We start from the raw sequence: 22,146 nt of genomic DNA, 5'->3' as shown, positions 1-22,146 counted from the left end.
TCGTTCTTTGTTTTTTGGTTTTTTTAATAGTAATCTCTACACCTGATATGGGACTCGAACTCACAACCCTGAGATCAAGACAGGCGTGTTCTACCCACTGAGCCAGCCAGGCACCCCTAAGGTAAAACTAATTCAAATGCTATAGACTAATTCAAATGCCTCCAGTGTAAGTCTGCCTCCCGGCTGAGCAGACCTTAGCTGCCCAGCACCCCCTCAGAGGTAACCACCACCATTAGGTGTTTCCTGCGTCTCTTTGCAGATGTATCCTGTCCATATACAAACGCGCATGTCTCAATGGCCTCTTCCCACTTTCCCACCATAGATGGTGGCATCCTGTACCTTGCCGTGCTCACCATTCTGCACCTTGCTTTTCCTCAGTTAACACTGTATATCTTCATGATCCTTCTGTATGGGGACATAGGGGGCGACCTCATAATTTTAAGGGCTGCCTAGAATTCCATTGCACTGATGTGTCACAGTTCCTTGAACCAATCTCCATTGTGACACAGTAGTCCTTTTCCAATCTTTTATAAGCAAAAGTACGATGAATTGCACCCACTTCTTCGGCCACAAGGTGTAAATAGATTATCTAGGCTAATTTCCCACAAGTGGAGGTGCTCCGTGGAAGTCCACATGCCTTCCCCATCGTGGATGCTGCTGCGGGGGGCCCGTAGGCTGCGCACGCCTAGCTCCTCACTGCCTCTGCACACACGCACTTTGCATTTTCAGACCTCTGCCAATCAGATTTTTTAAAAATGATATCTGATTGTAGTTTTAATTTGCATTGCTATTATTATAAGCATAGATGAATATCTTATCACTTGCTCTAAAAGCCATTTGTATTATTCTGTCATCTCTCCCTGCATGTATATGAATGGTCTTAATCTTCTACCGCAGACCTAGCCTTCCTACAGAGAAACCCATGGACGGCATTAATCCCAGGCCCTCTTTGGACCTCTCTGGGGACTGAAAAGAATAGGATCTGTATCTCCTGGTGCATCTGGACCAGAGCCATCCTAGTGACTCCGGTCTCCTTTTTGGTTTACTAGCTGTAAACCAAGGGCGATAATTTACCATGGGAGCTGGGAACGTGACTAAGCCCAGGCCCAGGCCAGCGCCCCCGCCCCCTTTCAGCTGCCAGCTGCCAGTGCTCAGCCCAGGGCAGGCCTGTCCTGGGACTTTGCAGCACACCGTCTGCCCATCCTTGAAGAACAGAACTTCTTAGTTCCTCTGGATTTCTGTTTTCTCCCCAAGTCTTTAAAAAGCTGTGGTGGGAACAGAATGCTTCATTCAGAGGAAGCCCTAAAAGGCCCCTTTGTGCTGCATCCGGTCCAGGAACCAGCTCAGTGTTCTCTGAAGGAGAAAAGACTTGGACAAAAGCTGGCATCCTGAGAACCCGGGAGGTCGGGCCCTCCTTAATGAGCCACTGGCGTCCCGGCCTCTTTAGTATGCCGACACCAGAGCTGCCGCTCCTTCAAGCGGCCCCTAGAATCACCTCCATGCAGAGGTTGATGTTGAGATGGGATTTTTTTGTTTTTCTCTGTCCAACACTTGCAGGGAGATCTCCACATATAGGGGCTATTTCTACCTCGGGACCTGGCTGAGGTGGGTCATGGCCAAACTGTCCGTCATTATCTTGATCATGCCCTTCTTGTAGGCAGAGCCCCGGGTTTGGAAAAAGATAGACGTGTTCAGATCCACACTCTGCCCCTTCCTGGCTGGATGACCTTAGCAGATGACCTCTTGGGGCTAGTGTTCTCCTTGCAAATATGGATTCATAATAGTACCCACTGTGCGGGTAATGTACTGGTGTCTTAGGACGCAGAAAATGTGCAGAAAGAGGATTTGGAGATCTCACAGAAGAATGGAATTAGAAGGGATTCATTTGCCAGGCTTTTCCTTTGACAAGATCAACCCAAGAAAATAACCACTGACCTCTAAAAAAAAAAAAAAAAAAGGCAATCAAATCCTAACATTTCGTTTTGGGTTGAAATTCAGAAACTTCTTACTACCTTCAGGGTAAACAGTTAAAAAAATAAAATCAATCAATTAGGCCTTGCCCTCGCTCTGAGGCTCCCTTCCACAAAGCCCCTGGCCCCCCTCCCCCAGGAGCAGGCTCCTATCAGCTTCCTTGCCTTGAATCTACCACCCAGCCTGGGGCTCTGTTGGGGTGAGGAAAGGTCATCCTGAGATGGGCCACTTTGGCATGAAGATTATTTTGAGCTGAAAGCCATCGAGACCCTGTGGTCTCAAGAGAAACTTTGCCCTCCTGCAGTTACCTAGAAGAATCTGAATTGGGGGTCTTTTATAGCATAAGGGTTATTACCAGAGCTAAATTTTATCTGAGTGACCCATCTATATGGCAGGGCAGCCATCTAATTACTGAACATCTGCTTTTCTTCTTCTGGCCCCGTGAAGTGCATTTCTTTGCTCTGAAGTCCCAGGCCCCTACCCACTTCTCCCTGTGTTCACGATGACACACATGCCTTATCTTGTCTGACCGTCTTCAGAATTTCCATGTGTGTGGAATAGAAATTTGATTTTTCTATTCATCTGTCTCAACTCAATTTGATTCTTAGTCTAGCCAGAAGGACATTTGAGGGTGCAGGAATTCTTGCTCCCCCCGCCCCTCCCACAGCTCCAAGGCCCCGGCCAGTGGGCCTCTCTCAGGTGTGTGAACACTTAGAGCTCCCTTACATTCCTCCTGCTGCCCCTGATCGTGGAAGTTCCTTCTACCTAGACTATCTCCTCCCATTCTCCTGCTCAATGGCAGATTTCAGCTGAGGCATTCACTTCTGAGGATGGAAGGGGGGCAGGGAGGGGCTGAACCCCCAGATGGGTTATTTACTCCTATGACCCTTTCTCTGAAGGTTCTGTCTTGTCACACACGCTGCACGTGTGGTTTCTGAGTCCCTGTAGCCATGAGGCTGCATGCCTAGAGCCAGCACTGTGACTCACTGCAACCTGCAATGGGAAGGGCCGACCGCGTGAGCGCGCAAGGAAGAAAAGAGGAACAGAAAGGAGGGAAGGAAAGGACAACAGGTTGGTGGGGAGACATGAATGTACAGAGGAGCTTTCTGGAATCCCGCTGCAGAGGGCAGCCTCCCCTTCATTTCCCTTCTGGGTAAAGCCCCCTGGAGATGGGGAGAAGTTGGGACAGATACAATGGTGGCTCTTGAAGAAACAAGCCCTTTGAAATCCCCTTCTGAACTTGGCTGGGTACTTACTCTTAGAAGCTTCAAAGTGTTTACAAACCCTAATTACCCCCACATGCTGTGGCCCCAGGCAGCCACCAAACTTGGCCTCAGTGTGTCTGTTTTCAAGTTTAGGAAACTGAGCCCCACAGTTAAGTTCTTGCCAGGGACCCAGAGAGGAAATGACCCCAAAAGGCGGCTCATGTTCTCAGGAAACTACCGAATAGAGCAAGAGCTGGAAGCTGAGAGTATTTGGGGCCTCAGTTTACCTATATGAATGAGGGGACACTCCCTGCTCTACAATTCTTAAATTCTCTACTGTGGATTTACTCAGCCCAGGGGTTACAACAAGGCAGCACCCAGGCCACATTTGGCCTTCAAACGTGTGATGATCTCAGTGTTCTTTTTTTTTTTTAATAGAAGAAGTTGTAGAGAAATGGAAATTTGAGGATTCTCTCAAAAGATCTAAAGGCGTGGCAACACTGGACCCACAGATGCCAGCGCCACAGGTATGAGGCTAGCTGGAGCTAAATGGTGGCTCCTTCCTTTATTTACACGGGACACGTGTGTGCCAGCTTGCCGCAGACCCCATTGCTCCCTCTTGTCTCTGACCTGGCTTCCTTCACTCATTCACGAAACCTGCTGAACCCTCTCGGCATTTGAATCAAAGCTCTTGAACTATCTCTTCCCTCTTAGTTACTATCTCTAGCTACATTGGCCTTTTCTGGGTTGCTGGTGAAAGTCAAACTCTTCTCAGCCACAGGACCCTTGCATATGCTGTTCTGTCTACCTGGGACTCCCTTCCCCCACAACTCTCATTGGAAGGATCACCTGCTCTGTCTGAATTGGGTTTCCCTTAATATATCTAGAGTAATCTCACGTGCCACAACCCACCTTATAATTATTCATAGGTGTGCTTACTTGCTAGTCTTCTGTCTCCCCTATTAAAATACAAACTCTTGGAGGGCAAGACGTTGCATGGTGTTATTGGTTGCTCTGTCTGCAACATGCAGCCTAGAACCTGGTGCCCCTTGGGAACTTGGTAAATATTTGTGGCATGAATGTGTGAATGAATGCATGAGTGGGACCCTGCCAGGCATATGGGATGTCTATTCAGTGACAAGTGGCCCATCATCACTGTCTTCCTACAGGGTTTATAAGAGGATGCCATTTTCCCAGCTTTCTTGTGGCATTTACTCAGGCCCATGTTTGCAGGCACATGTGCTCCTTTTTCCAGAAACCCTGGGATAAAAGGTGAGTGAGAACATTTCAGGATGTGTGCATTCAAACCCGGATACGTGTGTCAGGCAAGGACAGATGACTAAAGCCATCAAAGAGACAGCAAGACAACAGAGTACAAAACGAGGTTTCTTCCACATGCAGAAAAAGAGGCTTGGCTTGAATTAAATCTATAAAGTAAATCTATAAAATTAAATACAGAATGGATGCAGAGAGGGAGGGATGATGGATACCCAACCTCAACAGTGAGGAAAAGGGGAGTCTCCCTTGAAGTTTAAAAGAGTTTAAGGCAAAGAAAATCTACCTCCCTCGACCTACTTTATGCAAAGGACTTTCTGATGTCTTCTACCCCAAGACATAGGATGGGCCAAGAATAAAAACAGGTTTAAGAAAGCTTCATGGGCACCTGGGGGGCTCAGTCATTTAAGCGTCTGACTTCAGCTCAGGTCATGATCTCAGGGTCCTGGGATCAAGCCCCGCATTGGGCTCTGCACTCAGCAGAGAGTTTGTTTCTCCCTCTGCCCCTCCCCCAACTTGTGTTTGCTCTCTCTCTCCCAAATAAATACATAAAATCTTAAGCACACACACACACACACACACACACACACACACACACACACACAAACTAAACAAACAAAAGAATCCACAAAACTCTAATAATCCTCTCATAAAAAGAATAGGCTATTACCAAAGGTAATGAGCTCCCTCTCACTGGAGGAATACAAGTGAGACCCTAGAAGCCATTTTTATGACTTTTGTACATGGGATTCCAACGTCAGGTACTGCTGAGGTTTTTCACTTGGTGGTTGTGAGTAGGAGCGTACGCAGACCCTCTGACATTGTATGCAAAATTTTTTCTGGATGAGCATCTTTTTTTTCATTATGCAAAATGTTGGTAAGTTTCTTTAGCTTTCAGAAGGGTTTATGATTCAAAAAAGATTAAAAGTCATTGAGGGAAACTGATGAGGGCACCATTTTCCCAAACTGGCTGCACATTAAAATCATCTGAAGAGTTAAAATATGAGACTCCCACTCCAAGTACTCTGCATCAGAATCCCCCCAAAACTGTGTTTTTGAAGACTCTCATTGGGTGATTCTGATGACCTCAACCCAGCAGTGGTCTGAAGTCTCTAAAAAATGGTAACCAAAGGCCTCAGTGAATTTTAAGCAACTTTGCACCCCCAAAGCTTTAGAATTCCAAGACAGAGGTCACAGAACAGGGCCCCATGGGCTGCTTTGGCTCATGAGTTTGTTTTTTCAAGAGGAGAGTGAGTATTTAAAAACAATAAACAACTTTGGTCACTGGTTAAAAATTGGGATCGTTCATACACACACGCACACACAATTCAGATTTCCAACATCTCCTACATAATGCAATACATTTCTCCTATAAATCCCCTAGAAAAGAGCTGACAAAATTAAACCCTAATTTCCAAATCTCAATATTAGACTGAAGCTTACCGTATTTGCCACAGTCCCCACCACTCCCTGCTACATACAATCAACTTACTTTGCTCGCAAGAGTTAACTGCCTAGTCCCTGCAGGCACTTTAATTGGAGACCCCTTTTTGAAACTTCCCCAGAAATTTACCAGCTTGAGGGATTGTTGACTCCAAGGTGTTTCCCAAAAATGAGACAGAGGCTGTCTGTTCCTGGCCGAGTTGGGAACCAAGAGGCCATTAGGTCTGCACTTTCCCCAGCCCCCTGCCTCCCACCCTGCTGACATCTAGTAGTTGTCCTTTAACTCTGTCCAATACTGGGCCAAGGACTTCAAAGCCACACAAGATCCAAATTGAGTTGACACTAATCCTCTTTGGCCTCAGCCTGTTTTCCCGTGCCAGGCAGAAACTTCCCGCCTCTGCTCGCTTCCTATTAAAATTAACAAGCGTTGCAGGCAGGCATCAAAGGCAGGGTTGTGTCTTTAATATTCCAGGCAGGCCCAGGCTGTGATCACAGCCCCTCCCCCGTCTTCCTCTCTTCCAACTGAATTGGGAAAAATGGTTCGGCTGGGAGTGCCAGAACCAGAACATTGGCCATCCTTGTCTGTTTGATACTTGCACCAAGGAAAATTCCAGGGCCGGCAGAACATCTTCACAGCAATTTTCTTCAAAGTGCCCTGCAAAAACTGGCCAATTACTTATAAGAGGCAGCCTTAGAAGGGTGTGTTATTATCCCTATTTTACTAGTGGGGACATGGCGGTCAAATGGCCTGCCCCGGGCCAGAGAGAGACCAAGAGCGAGCGAGAGAGAGAGAGTGAGATGGGTAGAATCAAAGCAATGGCAGCCTCGATGTCCATCTGAGGCTCACACAGACCTGTATCTAGTCCAGGAATTGTAGCACACCCAGGCTTTCATGCCCAACCGGGTTGTCATGCCCATCCCTCCGGTTCTCATGCTGGGCTTCCCAGACCTGAGCTGCAGGAAGACAGAAGGTCAGTAACTCCACAGGGGGCAAGCAGCTCTCTGTCATCAAGCCCTCTACCACACAGAAAATGACTGTGGTGGCTCATTATTCTCCTATACAACCCCCAAACTCTTGTCTTTTGTTTTTTTTTTTTCTTCCCCCCCTCCGTAACATTAATTGGGGATGATCTGATTATCTTCAGAGAACCACGTATTTATCCTGGAGTGAATGATTCACAAATTGAATAACTAGTACACTATGGTCCCGACTTATCAGCGGAACCCCGACAGGTGGGAAGGGGCTGGGTGGTTGCACGTTTGGTCCCTACCAACCTGAGACACCTGTTCAGACAGAAGTCCACAGACACTACAGCCTCCGCCAAGATCGTAGAACCAGAGGAAGCGCTGGAGGTCTAGCAAGAGGTCGGCCACTGTTGGCAGAGCTCACTGCAGGGGCTGTAGGTCCTGAGCTGCTGTATGCCCACCCGCATATTTGGAGTAAAAGCACAGCCAAAAAGGGCCTGCAGACAATGAACAATTAGTGAAGTTTCTCAAAAAAGTGGCTTTGATCCCAGTGCTTTAAATACAAACTGCTCTTCTGGGACTTCAGCTGAGGGGATCGCCCCTCCAGAAATCATAATTCTAGAATCAGGCATCTTCCCAACAAGTGTCTCTTTAGCAGCCCCCAGAACAGAGCGGGGAGGGGCCTGAGCAGAGACCTAGCTGTGGCCACCTCCTCGGTGTTTTGGGGAAACTGAGGCCCCCGGCAGAGAAGTAAACTTGTGAGTGAGTGACACCAGGGAGTGAATTAAGAGGACTCAGTTGCCCTGAGTCCCAGGCCGGTGGTCTTGCCTTAGAAGAGAGAAGAAGATACAAGAGAAAAAGTGAGATGTGTGAAGGTAGAGGGGAATGAGAGAGGACATGAAGGGGAAGGAATGCAGAGCGAGAGAAGACCGGGAAGGGAGAGGTGACTTCAGGACAGACACTCTGCTTTATTGCACCACCCGGGCACATGGTTCTGTGATGCCTGCTGCTGGTCTTTCCCCGGGCATCTTGGCTCCCCAATTATACCATAAAACCTTCTTTGTACCCCTGGGTGAGGCATGGGGCACCATGTGGGGCCCTAAGTGTTGCTTCATCTGAGCAGGTGGTTCTGGGAATGGGCACACTTGATAGTCCGTATAGGAGGTTTCAGAAGCCTGGGGAGGTTTGTTTCCTCGATGCATCACCTCACCCGGCTGACCTGCAGCTGGAGGTGAGGGTGGGGGTGAATGATAGGCGAGTCACGCCCCCATTCAGAGCCTCAGGCTCCCTATCTGTAGATGGGTTTGGGATTGAGAGGGTGCTTAGACCACATTATTGCCCTTAACAGCCCTGGTGTTCTAGAATTATGTTCATTCCAATTCTTCTGTCTTCTGCTTCTCTCTTTCTTCAGGCATTCCTGAGAGGCATTACAGGGCAAATCCAGAACCCCTTACTATAAATACATTTCAACTGGAAGGAAGGGTTTCTAAACAAAAGGGGTAAAACGCAGAAGCCTAAAATGAATTTTGCCTACTTCACCATTCTCCCAGGGGCTGAGTGACTGCTTGCAGAGAACTTGAAGGCTGAGGATATGCTTTCGGTGGCCCCTCCACTCCCCACCCAACCCTGAGTGGCCTTCCTAGGGACATACCTAGGTGTTCATCTTCTTCATCCCCAAGGTCACTTTGAGCCTTCTGAACGGGGAAATCGTTAAAAACCAGTAATGTGGGGATGCCTGGGTGGCTCAGTCATTAAGCATCTGCCTTTAGCTCAGGACATGATCCCAGGATTCTGGGATGGAGTCCCGTATCAGGCCCCTTGCTCAGCAGGGAGTCTGCTTCTCCCTCTGCCTGTCACTTCCCCTGCTTGTGTTCTCTCTCTCTCCCTGACAAATAAAAAAATTCAAAATCTTAAAACAAGCCAGTAACATGGGAAGACAGAGGCAGGCCATGTGGCCAAGAAAGTGATATAAACTGGTCCCAAAGTCGGATCGGTTAGTGTGCTGCCCCACTGAGCTCTCATGGAATGCAGTGTGTCCGCAAGAATCCTGGACCACAGAGAGGGGCCCCAAATAGGCGAAAATCTTATGATGGTATGCTCAGCCTCAGTAGCAATTAGGAAAGTGTAAATCAGTAACCAAGGAAATGCCACATCTGTCAGACTGATGAAAATTAAGTCTGAAAATACCAAGTGTTAACAAGCACATGGACAAGGACACTCAGGGAGGACATTGGTCACAGGAGTGTAAACTTTTGGTGAGCAATTTGGGAATATCTTGGAAGGTAACATAAGCACCTGACCTTCCATCCAGCAAGTCTGCTTCCAGCTTTACCCCCAGAGAAACTGTAGCACATGTCACACAAGAAACCGCATGTGTGTGGCAATCCATGGCAGCAACGTTCATAATCATGGAAAAAGGGAAACATTGAAATGGTCATCAGCAGGGAAAAGGATCGAACTGTAAAGTAGTCTTATAAATAGAATACTATGGGGGCACCTGGGTGGCTCAGTGGGTTAAGCCTCTGCCTTCGGCTCGGGTCATGATCTCAGGGTCCAGGGATCGAGCCTTGCATCGGGCTCTCTGCTCAGTAGGAAATCTGCTTCCGCCTTCCTCTCTGCCTGCCTTTGCTTACTTGTGATCTCTATCTGTCAAATAAATAAAATCTTTAAAAAAAAAAATAAATAGAATGCTATGAAGCAGTTAAAATCATAAATTTCAAAATACTGGACCAAAAAAAGCAACCCAAAAAAAAGGTTGTAAAAGGCTCCATGGAGAATGATGCCATTTTATGTGAGGTTTACAAACTTGTAAAACAAGACCATGTAATTTTTATAGGTACATATATGTGTAGTAAAAGTAGAAAAACATGCGTGGGCATGGTAAACACTTCAAGAAATTAGTTCCTGGCTTTGGTGGTGGGCTCAGAATAAGATATGGGAAGTTTACGTGGGAGGTTTCCACTCTTTTTGTTTTGTTCTTTAAGTCTTTGAAGTGAATAGGACTTAATGTTAATATTTGCTAACTGGAAGTTTCCGTATCCGATTTTCAATTCTTACCTGTTTTTCAGATCATCCAGAATATAAATAATAATTGTATAAAAGGAGAGAAAACAAGGAAGGGCATTGGGCCAGAGTTCTCATTCAGATTGCAGATCTGCAAGCACCCATCGTTCCCTCCAGCAAGTCCGGTAGCCTTGAAGGCAAGGCCTGTGTGTGGTGTTCCCACTGGTTCTAGTGGCAGCACTGTCCCCACCCCAGATCCAATTATTATGTGAGAGGAGGTGGATGAGATGAACAAGGCAAAATGGAGTTTAAAAAGAGCAGCTGCCCCATTTTTTAAAAAGATTTTATTTATTTGAGAGAAAAAGAGCATAAGCAGAAGGAGAGAGACAAGCAGACTCCCTGCTGAGTGAGAGCCTGACATGGGGCTCGATCCCAGAACCCTGGGATCGTGAACTGAGCCGAAGGCAGATGCTTAACTGACTGAGCCACCCAGGCGCCCCTGCCCTATTTAAATACAGGAGAGGAGGGATGAGAACATCCCATCTGCAGCAGCCCCTGTAGTACGCCTCCATGAACCCCCAGGGCTGTGAACATGCACCAGGTAAAAACTCCCATATTCCATGAGGAGCTCAGAGCTTACCTGAACTGGGAGAAATGAAGGGCTCGAGACCAGAGTAAGACAAGTGAGGCACCCAGGGCACAAATCTAAGGAGCTCCTCACTCTCAGGGTCATTCAAGCACCATCCCACATGTGCGTGCCCTACATCCCGCTCGCCTTCTCTTTTTCCAATAGCTATTGATGTACTTATCGCCCCTGCTGGCAAGCAGGCTTCTGATGACCAGGCCCTGTGTCTGACTCACTTACCCCATCCAGAGGGCTAACCTGAGGCCTAGTGAGCAGTGGGCCCTGAATGTTTGCTGAATGAATGATGGAAGGGAGGGAGGGAGGGAAGGACAAAGGAAGGATGGATGGACAGATGTGAGCCTCTTGCCCCATCTCCAAAGCCCTAATCTGGGTTGCCAGCCAACCCGGGTCAGCCACTTTGCTGCTGGGGGCAATGAGTATGGGTAATTGTTGGCTTTGGCCTTACTCATCCTTCCTTTAGGGCCGTGTGCAAAGGGGAGGGTTTCACTTGCCCAGTGGGTACTGAATTACAGCCCTGTAGCTGGAGTCCTATGTAATTAATCGGCAGCCACAAACTCCAGAGAGTCTGTGAAGTCTGCTGAGCACATAGGTGATTGGGCATTGAGCAAGGTGGCTCTTAATTAGCCTTGGCCTGATTTTTATGATCCACAGAACTGAGACCCAGATCCTCAGAGGCTGGTCATGCACTGGTTAAGGGGTTCTTTACCTTGGCTCCATAAATGGAAGTGGGGGCCTGGAAAACAGAATTCTGTGTGTGTGTGTGTGTGTGTGTGTGTGTGTGTGTGTGTGTGTGTGTGTATTTTGATTGGAGGGAAGAGGCTTTCTTGGAGCTATCCTGAGCCAGAACTGCCCCAGAATCCCTGGCATGTGCAGCTTTCTCTGTCTGTCTGTCTCTGTCTGTCTCTCTTACCCACACAGATACCCACTGTCACCTTAGCTGTTGGAACAAATGTCTAGAAAAATATATTTAAAGGAAATGTGAAGAACCTTAGAGTTTATCAAAATCTACAGAACCTCTTCCTAATGATAAGATCTTCAGAATTTGGATCACAGAGAAGGAGGCATCTTGGTAGCCCAGCAGGGGAGGAGTAATAATGCATGGGGAAGGAGGGCGCTGCACCTGCTCCTCTCAACCAGCCTCCTACCCCAAAGCCCAGCCCACCAGGGTTTGGGGCTCTGTCAACCCTCTGTGCCATGCTTTTTTCCAGGCTAGGCCATGGAACAGATTTGTGACAAAGATATTTGCCCTTAACGTTCTTCACGGCTTCCAACTGCTCCTTTGACTTTTCTATGCTCGCATCTCCTGTCCTGCTCCTTCCACTTATTATCATCTCCCTTCTAAAGATGACAAACTGATGTTTGGAAAGGTCACATGCCTTGCCGAAGCACTGAGGCCAAATTCCAGGTATATCTGATGCCATATCAAGCCGTCTATGAACATAGCACGCCACCGCAAACACAAAATCTTAATAATATCTACCATTCCTCGAGCACTTGTATGTTAAATGTCTGCTCCATGAGTAGACCCAGTGACCCCCCATTTTATAATTGGGGTTCACAGAGATAAGGGAGACAGAAGAGTCAGAATGCTAACCATGTGCAAAGGACCGCTGCCTATAATATTTGCTGTGCTCTCTCTTGCTAGAGTGTGAAAGGCTGCTGAGAAGCCCACGATCAAGTATGAGGACAACCAGATCACGGCTCACCATCTGGAGGATAATGGCCGATGAAACTGGGAGGCAGGGACGTGCAAACTACACCTCTGTGAGGTACCATTACACTTCTTCACACTTACCAGATGGGTGAACATTTAGAAGTCTGAATACAGGAAGCACTGATGGAGGAAATGGAGAAATGGGAACTCTCAGAAATTGCTTGAGGGAAATTAGTATAAATTAGTATAAGATCTTGGGACATTGGTTGCCCCACCACCACCTAGCCATCCCTCCAGGGATGAGTGAGTTTTGCATACTGGTGTACTTGACGTGAATGGGGACCTTCCTGCAGTATTTCTGTAATAAAGAAAACATGCTACAAGGGTCTAGGGAAGAGAAGATGTAAGGGGGCCAGTTAGGAAACGAGCTGAATCTTCCCAGGGGATGATGATGGCCCAAACCTGGCGGCTGGAGTGGAGGTAGACAAGACCGAGGGGGGAGCTGGATGGAGGTGAGGCGGGGAGCAGCAGCTCAGTTGGGGTTTGAGATGCTGTTCGACATCCACATGCAGATGTTGGGTAACAGCTGGAAATATGAGGCTGGAGTTCAAAAGAGAGGCCAGGGTTAGAGATATAAACTGGGAGTCACCAGCACACAGACAGTGTTTAAAGCCGTAAGCCTGTTAATTTTTTATTTCTTATAAATAAAAGAGCTGAAGCAAATACGACCATGTTGACATCTGTTAATTCTGGGTGGTAGATACGATGGTGGTTATAATACCCTTCTTTGTACTTTTTAGTGGGTTTGAACTCTTTAATAATAAAGTTAATTAATAAATAGTTTATAAGGCCACAAGGCTCCAAACAGCTGACCAGTTCTGTGAGAAGTGCCTTGGACCTATAGCGTGGGTACTAGTAAGGAACTGAGGAATCAAGTTCAGGTTCTCCACTGCCAGGAACCTAAGTGCAATGACCAGAGGTGGGTCCTTTTTCCCCATTTGAACAACAAAAGCTGGCCCACAGTTTCTCAGGGTTCTTTTGGGGATAACCATCCAGGATTCAAGCTTGTGCCCCATAGGGTCCCTGTTGGCCCAGATGGTATCCACCCACCTCTCATTCCTAGTCCTGCAGCTAAGGTCAGAATTACCCCATAAGGGGGCTCTGTAGGTACAGCCCATAGAAATAGAAATACCCCATAGGGGGCTCTGCCTCCAAACAGGTGAAAACTGTACCAAAGGGAGTCAGAAAGGACAGGACCCCATAGTCCGCAGCCCTCGAGAACCCAAAAAGAATTAGGCTGAGCTTAAAGGCAGGGACCTTCAGTGACAGAGTAGAGACTTTTAGTGACGATATTTGAAAAGTGTTTGTTTGGTTTTTTGGTTTTTTTTTTTTTAGGATTTATTTATTTATTTATTTATCTGGGAGAGAGCGCAGGGGTGGGGAAGGACAAAGAGAGAGAAGGAGAGAACCTTCAAGCAGACTCCCCACTGAGTGTGAGGCCCAGTGCGGGGCTCAATCTCATGGCCCAGAGACCATGACCTGAGCTACAACTAGGAGTCAGATGCTTAACTGACTGAGCCACCCAGGTGGCCCACCGTATTTGGGAAGTCTGCAAGCGTCCCCCTCAGGACCCCAAGACAGATGGCAGAATAGTCCATGAGCCTGAAACATACAAACGGGTGGGTGACTAAACCCGTCTGCCGGGTGTTAACAGTACTACTACTGCTAATAAGTGCGTATTACTACTGTGCATTCTCCCGCCTAACCCTCGCAACCACAGTGCCATAGGGTTATCATTTTCATTAGCTAGACCAAGTGCTGCAGGCTCAGAGAGGTCAAGCCACTTGGCCCACGTCACACAGCAAAGAAGGAGCCAAGTCTGGCTGCAGAACTCTGAATCTCAAGCTCTTCACAGCTCTCGCTGAGCCGCAGGCTCCTCTCCATCTCCTCCACAAGAGCCAGGGAAGACAGCCGAGATGTAACTCTGGGAACTGAGCCATTTATTCCTCATCGGCCCATAACTGGACGGCAGCACTCCGTGAGTCTGGCCACAGGGATGCTGAGATGAGGAACCGCAGCTTTGTCCTTGTGAAGTGTGTCGTCCGGAAAGAGAGGTCAGTATTTAAACAGCATAATAAAACTGATGGCTCCAGGTTGCTCTGGGCTGACTGGGGGCACGTATGTCCAGAGGCTCCCTGTGTGGGAAAAGATGGTGATCCCAGGAGCAAAACACGGACCAGGGTGTGGAGTCCCCGCACGGGGCTTTTCTCCAACATCAGCGCCTGGCCCAACCTCCATTCCTGAGCCATGAGTGCCAGAAACTTTCTGGCAAAAAAATGCTGGGCTCAGGAACATGTGTTTAGCTTTTACCTTGATGGGAAGGGGAGACTATGGAAACCCTGTCATTTCGTGTGTTGTAAGTCAGGGGTATTAGCTGCTTCTTGGGAACAACCTGTTTCATTGTTCTGAAGAAAAAAAAAACAAAAAACAAAACCTACGACGTAGGTACGACGTAGGCCGTACCTGGAGGAGATACTTAGGGCTGTGGCTCAGAGGAGCTCCCGCTCCCGTGTGATGAGGGGAGAAGGGCTGCAGCCTGCACAGCTTTCCTGCAGAAGTTCTTACCTCAGGACCCCTTGGGTGCGGTGGGAGGGTGGGAGTCTGGGTTCACCAATGAGATTTAAGAGATGCACAAAACCTCTGAACCTGTGGGGGAAGATGTTGTGGTTTGGGACCTTTTTTTCTGGGTAAAGGATCAAGAGCGTCCATCAGATTTTCATAGGACTCCTTGAAAACCCCAAGAAAGCGAAGCATAACTTCTTTCAAGATTAAATAATACTTTTTTGAAATATTGATTTTCTTCTTCTTCGTCTTCTTTTTTAAAGATTTTATTTATTTGTTTGACACACAGAGAGTAGCAGAGGAAGCGAGAAGCGGTCTTCCCGCTAAGCGGGGAGCCCGATGCAGGACTCCATCCCAGTACCCCATGACCTGAGCAGAAGGCAGAGGCCTAACAGACTGAACCCCCCAGGCGTCCCTGAAATACTAATTTTCTAAGCGCGGATTTAAGCTCTGCCTGCAGCCATTGCACGTTTTCAGGGTGATGCATGTATTTTTGTTTTTATGCTCCACGCAAAAATCTAGAGCTGAGACCCAGAAGACAGGGACCTGTGGGTGTGCTTCCCCAGGCACTGGAAGGACTGTATAACCAGGACAGGACAGCCTTCGGCCGAGTTCAACATGAACTTGACTGCCTGAAGCTACACAGAGTCGTTTCAATCTACACAGCGCAGAACCTGGGAAATAGCTTCATGCTACCTACGGGATTGAATTTTGAGATTATCATTCAGTTGGGGCCTAAGCAACATCACGGAGTCAATCAATCACGTGAGGAAGAAGCCATTCCTGGCTCAGAGGGGAAAGAGGGAGGAGAGTTGGTTTGGATGAAGGTGAAGGAACATCCCGTCCTTGCTCTGGGCTCACAGGTTAGGCTGGACCCTGTAAGGCATTGATATCTGCTGCAGGGGACACGTGCAGGAGGTGGGGGGAGGCGGGTCCTGCCAAGACATGGGCTGGGAATGCGGGCCCAGGAAGACGAAACCAGCCTCTGAACTCTGATAGCAGTCCTACCCAGGCAGGGGTTTCCTGGCCTGAGATGTCCTCCTGACCTTCTCAAAGAACTGTAAGCTCTGGTGTTACTCACCCTTGGCTCCCCAGTGCCCAGCACAGTGCTGGCCCTCAGAAGAGGGTGAATGAATGGAATCTGCCTGGATCCCCTAGAAGGCTGTAAACTCCTTGCAGGCAGGGCCCATTTCTACATCAGTACAAGACTACCCCTCCCTACCCTCCCTGTGCCTTGCTGATGTCCATGGGGCTGAATGCCTTTGTCCTCCCTGGAACTTCTTAGCTCAAACCTATGGTTTCAGTAATCCTTCTACATAATGGATGACAGAGACCCCTTACATGATGGAGATCCCAGCAATTTACAAGCAGGAGGAACTGTCGCCATTGGTTTGGCCATGCCCCATCTTTTTAGCCTTTCTGAAGGGTGACAGTATTTTTCAGGAGAGGTCCTCAGTACCCACAGGCAGGAGCCTCGTGCATTTGTTTGTCCACTTATCACTTACTCCCTTGCTCATGTGTTCACTCCCATGCTCACTCCCGTCTTCAGTCATCTGACTCTTCATCTCATTCGTTCATTTCCTAAACGTTGTGCAGACCACTTCAGAATTGAGAGGCTTCAGACACAGGTCTTGCCTCTCAGAGCTCCGAGACTGGGACACGGGGCACGAGACCCATGAACACACTCACACAGTGGAGTAAAAAGTAGTAAATGGCATGAGAAATATACAGACCAGTCACAGAGGGGTCCCACAAGGAAAGGTTTCTTCTAGGTGAGAAAGGGGGAGACCAGAGACAGCTTCCTGGAGCAAGGGTCAGCAGCCATAGCTCCAGAATCTCTGCATGGAGACGGGGTGAGAGTGGCAGATTCTGGGGGCAGCTTGAAGCTGCATCATCAGGACGGCCCGTTCCATAAGACTGAAGAGCAGTCAGCTGCCTGATCATGATGAGATCGGGGGCTTCATTCACCCCCAAAACACCCCCTTGCTTCTCACACTCAAGTAATGGCATCTGATTCATGCCTCAGTAAAGAGGAGGATTTATTTGGACTCGAGGTGGGAGGGAAAGGATGAACACCTGACAGGAGCAAAGGCCTGGAGGCGGAAAAGTTCAAGGCCACGTACAGAGAAACTGGATTCCTTAGGTTTTGGTGGAGCGGGTAGAAGGGAGGAGTGGACAGTGACCTTGGTAGGTTGAACCTGGAATGCAAGACGATGGTGTCTGGGCTTCAGTCAGCAGAGGGTGAGAGCCACTGAAGTTTTTGAGCAAGAGAATAACATGGCCAGTGTTATTTGGGGGCTGGATCTCTGGGGCAGAGTGGAGAATGAAGAGGAGAAGGCAGGCCACAGGAGGCTGATTCCAGACCCCTCCTAATGTTTGTGGCCGGGGGGAAGGGTGGCGTCAGAGCAATAGTGTAAATGGAGGTTCCCATGTCAATGGCTAAAATACCTAAAAGTTATAAATCAAATGAACAAGTAAAATACTTTCTATCCCCCTACCCTTCCAAAGAGAGCTTCATAGCACCTGAAGAGCCAGGTTGAATGTTTAATTCTCAAATCTTCACACAGGATGGTGCCCGGAGAGCTTCCCCATGGCCCCAATCCCCGATCTGGGGCCCATGTCCAGTCTTTTTCCATCCCTACCTCCTCCCCTCACTGCAAGAGACCTCACATATGCCCATAGGCTCCCAGCCCACACATCCAAACTCTGTTCATACCCCAGGACACGGCTACCTCCAGCCAGGCTTCAGGCCTAGAGGGACACACACTGGCTGCCCATCTGTTCTTCAGAGCCTGGGGCAGAGGTCCGAGCAAACCCTTGGAAGCAGGCTAGCTTGGGATGAGAGAAAATTCCAGAATCCAGCATGTTACGTGTGTGGTCTAGGAGGAGAGGTTGCACACTCCCACTGGGCACGTGCCCCTGACTTTTGGCCTTCTTACTCAGGGGGTCTGGGGGACATGCCAAGATAAGGCCCGAGTGGGACATTCTAAAGCCCACAACTCCAGATAGGGGCCCCCTTTTGCCCACGGTAAGGGCTTTCATGACCAGGGGAGACAGAATGAGACCCTGTGAGCCAGGCCCTGTGAAGGAAGGAGGGAGCAGAAATGGCAGATTGCAGAGGACTTGGAGACCAAACGGGTGTAGCTGCCAATCCGAGCCCTGTGAGTGCCACTGGAGCCTGAACCTGGCTCCCTGACACCTTGGCACGTGGGTAGATGGCGGGTGCAGCCACCTGCACCCCTTATGAGAAGCATCTGTATGACTGTACTGCTCGTCCTCTCCTCTGCCCTCCTTCTGCCCGCTCTCTCCAACCCCCAGCCTGCAGCGTCTGGCTGGGCCGTGTGCAGGGCGTCTGGCCCCAGGGACAGGTGGGGTGCGCCCAAGTGCACACCTACACAGCTATAAATAGGGAGCCTCTGGCAGCTGCTCACTCAGCTTCTCTTCCTCACCTGTCACAGCACTGAAGCCTCTTGGACTCCTGGACCATGGACCCCGGGGAATGCACCTGCATGTCTGGTGAGTAAGGATGCCCAGTCTGGGGTCCTGGAACCTTGCACCAGCTTCTGATATGGAGCTCACAAGACTCTGATGAAGATTTCTGTTCCTCCAATTAGGAGCTGCCAATGGGGTTTGTCTTGGACCGGCGACCTCTAGGGTGGTGCCCACTCTGTTGCCTACCAGGCTGATTTGCTAGAATTGAGACCTTGGCTCAGGGGGCGCTTAGTGTCAGGCCCCGAGGGGCAGCCACCAGAGTCAAGGGCCTGGCAATCTGGTTTGGGTCTCTTGATGCCATTCACTCCTGACATTTCATACTCCTGAGTTCCCGTATCCTCATCTGAAAACTAGGGTCACTCCTCCCCAGCTGCCCACCTCCCAGGGCTGCTAAGAAAGTGCTAGAATCACAAGGCACTTGCAGAGGTCAGGGGAGTCATTAGAAGTTTTATGTGGACTCCCGAGTTCTGAATCCCCTTAATTCTGTGGAAGCACATAGCACAGGAGGAGAGAGGTCAAAGTTTGGAGGCATCTTGGGCTTTTATGGTCTTTGGAAATGGTATCAAGAATTCTCATTAAGCCTTTCCAGTCCTTAGGACATGTCTGTACCCCAAACTTACCAAAGACACAGAAACTTCCAGCATTTGATGCTTAAAATTTGATGTTCCAAATGAAAGGTGGAATGATTTTTTTTTTTAAGATTTTATTTATTTATTTGACAGAGAGAGAGATCTTCAAGTAGGCGGAGAGGCAGGCAGAGAGAGGAGGGAGCAGGCTCCCCTCTGAGCAGAGAGCCCGATGTGGGGCTGGATTCCAGGACCCTGGGATCATCCGAGCCAAAAGCAGAGGCATTAACCCACTGAGCCACCCAGGCGCCCCAGAATGATTTTTTTTTTTTTTACGTGCAGATGGTTTTTATGTGAAAAACAGTTGCAGCTCTCACTTTAAGGTTATTTTTGTCCCTGGTCTTCCTCCTGTCCATTTAGGGTTTCTGTCTTGCCTGATGCCTTGAAAAATCGAAGAGGGTATACAAGGCTTCCACAGTCTCTGGGGGACCTCGTGCTTGGTGACTTGGCCTGGTTTAGTGGTTCTTAAACCTGATCATACATCAGAATCATCTGGCTTGCTTTTTAAAATAGGATTCCCTTTCTCCACCCAGACTTGTGAGTCAGAATATCAAAGGTCAATCCCATGAATCTGCATCTTAGCAAGTATTCCGGCTGAGGGGCCCAATGCAGCCACCCCAGTTTCCATCCAGGGACTGTGGCTGGGAACCATCCAAGGGCCTGTGCCCCGGGGGTGATGTTCAGGGGACATCTCCATCCTCTTGTCCAGCCACTCCCCAAAGACAGGCCAGAAACCCTGGCACCATGACAGTCTGCTGCACACCTTGCATCCCTATTTGACCTCAGTCCTCACGCTTAGGGCTCTGTTCTCTCTTCTAGGAGGAATCTGCATCTGCGGAGACAATTGCAAATGTACAACTTGCAACTGTAAAACATGCCGGAAAAGTGAGTTATGCTGACCTGGGGCACCGCTGGCCGGAAGCTAGGAAAGTCTGTTCCCTCCCTTCCTGACCCTGCAGCCATGGTGGCATTAAGCAGGTTCTGGAGGCCTTGGACCCATTTGGGAGGGATCTGAAATGACAGCTGAGCTGAGGCCTGGGGCTAAGCTCCTAAGGGGAGGACAGTCTCACCTAGGGGTGAGGGCATCTGCGGAGTTGCGGGTGTTTGAGGAGGAAGAGGGCTTCAGGAGATCCTGCTGTGCCCAGTGCGGAAAGGGATCGAGCACTGGCCGGGAGTCATGAGCTCCGGGTTTTAATTTCAGATCTGCCATTGACCTATGAGCTTGAGCAAGCCCCTTCCCCTCTCTGGGCAGCTGGTAAACTCCTGATGACCCCGGAGATCCCTCCTGGCTCTGACATCCCGCAGCTTGCTGCCCTGGGGTTTTCTGCTAATGTGGATTGAAGCCTGTGGCCTGCTCTGCCCTTCCTACTTTCTCTTAAGCAGTGGGAGAGGATGTGGAAAAAGGAGAGCGTTGACCCCAAACTGACCTGTCCCATCTCCTGACCCTTCCAGGCTGCTGTCCTTGCTGCCCCCCGGGCTGTGCCAAGTGTGCCCGGGGCTGCATCTGCAAAGAGGGCTCGGATAAGTGCAGCTGCTGCCCCTGAAACGCATCGGTTGTGCGGGGGGCCGAGGCCCGGGAGGCATCTGTATAGTGCCTTAGTCGAGAAGTTGGAATTATTGTACTATAGGTTATGCTTTTTATATATTTGCTCAGATGCGGTGTTGGTGAGCTTCTTGTAAAGTGCTGGAAAAATAAATGTCTCACTCATGGTTGTCTGGTGGCTCAGAACACTGTTTTACCCTAATTCAGCAGGACCAAGGAGGGCTGACACCATTGCAAACGGTAAGCACCCTTTGGCAGGCGGCTGCTAAGCCCAGGATCCCGCAGTTCTGCCTCAGGGGGCTTCCTCCTGCCATGTGATCATGCTTGGTGCGTGCACAGAGCAGCGCAGGAGTACTGGGGAGTCAGCGCCCCTGGGAACAGCTCTTAGCTGATGACAAACAGGAGTTGATGGTTACATACCCGCCAGCATCTCTACCCTCACGGTGGGACAAATCTGAGACAGTTTCCACACCATGCCCCAAGAAGTCGCCCGCAGGGGCAGTAGCACTCCGGTAGCTGATGTGTGTGTCACTAACATACCCCATACTGGCTCCCTTCCCTCCCTGCCTCACTGGTCCGTTTTTCTGCCAGTGTTTCCTGGGATTCCCCACCCAACGAACCTCCTTGTACAGGGTCTGCTTTGGACCCTGAATCTTTTTTTTTTTTTTTTAAGATTTTATTTATTTATTGGACAGAGAGAGAGAGATCACAAGTAGGCAGAGAGGCAGACAGAGAGGAGGAAGCAGGCTCCCTGCTGAGCAGAGAGCCTGATGCGGGGCTCGATCCCAGGACCCTGAGATCATGACCTGAGCTGAAGGCAGAGGCTTAAACCACTGAGCCACCCAGGTGCCCCTTGGACCCTGAATCTAAGCCTAACTGAATCTAAGCCAGGCTCTCCTGGCATAATGTTGGCCCAGAATGCCTTGTTGTGTTAAGAGCGCTACTTAGGGGTGCCTGGGTGGCTCAGTGGGTTAAAGCCTCTGCCTTCAGCTCAGGTCATGATCCCAGTGTCCTGGGATCAAGCCCCGCATCAGGCTCTCTGCTTGGCAGGGAGCCTGCTTCCTCCTCTCTCTCTCTCTCTGCCTGCCTCTCTCCCTACTTGTGATCTCTATCTGTCAAATAAATAAATAAAATCTTTAAAATAAATAAAATAAAATTAAGAGCGCTATTTAAGGGACTTTCACGCCGAATCAGCCATGAGCTCCTAGTGCAGGATATCTGAGTGGATCTAAAGAAAATCCCCAAGGTCAAGGGCATTCGCTCCCTAGTCTGCTAATTTGGGCCCACTTTGGACGGGGTTGATGGAACAGACAGGGGCCAGGAGAAAGTGATGCTGTTCACTGAGGTCCTTGCTGTTCAGGAGAAAGTGATGCTGTTCACTGAGGTCCTTGCTGTTCCCAGAAGTCAATGTAAATAAAGTCTGAGGTCTCTGCTGTGCCCCTCCTGCCCCTCCCCCACCCCAGATTGCTGACACACACATCAGCTTCCACCAAGTCAGGTACAAGTCCAGCTAAGCGTGACGACTGTCGGTGGGGCCATCATGCCTAACACAGCCCTTACAGTGCACCAGCCACTGTGCTGAGCCTTCCACACACACGCTCTCATTTACCCCCCAGGGTAGCCTTGAAACAGGCTGGGTTGTATGGAGGAATCTGGATTTTTTTTTATATCATTTATTTTTAAATAGGTCTACATGCACA

At 49.2% G+C, this 22,146-nt stretch overlaps 1 protein-coding gene across 1 annotated transcript; it reads left to right on the top strand.

Moving 5' to 3' along the window:
• Positions 1-81: 81 nt before the first annotated feature.
• MT4 (metallothionein 4) lies at positions 82-20,537 on the top strand. The gene is made up of 9 exons (XM_045988004.1): positions 82-121; positions 2,871-3,042; positions 3,615-3,703; positions 4,346-4,448; positions 12,155-12,278; positions 14,079-14,277; positions 18,244-18,301; positions 19,723-19,788; positions 20,356-20,537. Exons 7-9 carry the CDS (start codon positions 18,271-18,273, stop codon positions 20,445-20,447), a joined length of 189 nt encoding a protein of 62 aa, XP_045843960.1. The 5' UTR covers positions 82-121; positions 2,871-3,042; positions 3,615-3,703; positions 4,346-4,448; positions 12,155-12,278; positions 14,079-14,277; positions 18,244-18,270; the 3' UTR covers positions 20,448-20,537.
• The last annotated feature ends 1,609 nt before the right edge of the window (positions 20,538-22,146 follow it).

Source organism: Meles meles, chromosome 19, assembly GCF_922984935.1.
Source record: "Meles meles chromosome 19, mMelMel3.1 paternal haplotype, whole genome shotgun sequence".
Lineage (NCBI taxonomy): Eukaryota > Metazoa > Chordata > Mammalia > Carnivora > Mustelidae > Meles > Meles meles.
The sequence above is the reverse complement of the archived record's forward strand: the minus strand, read 5'-3'. Positions and strand labels throughout refer to the sequence as shown.

Coding starts and splice junctions, on each gene's coding strand:
- MT4 (XM_045988004.1), top strand. CDS start 18,271: ATGGACCCCGGGGAATGCACCTGCATGTCTG. Junction 18,302..19,722: donor GGAATGCACCTGCATGTCTG/GTGAGTAAGGAT, acceptor TCTCTCTTCTAG/GAGGAATCTGCATCTGCGGA. Junction 19,789..20,355: donor CTGTAAAACATGCCGGAAAA/GTGAGTTATGCT, acceptor TGACCCTTCCAG/GCTGCTGTCCTTGCTGCCCC.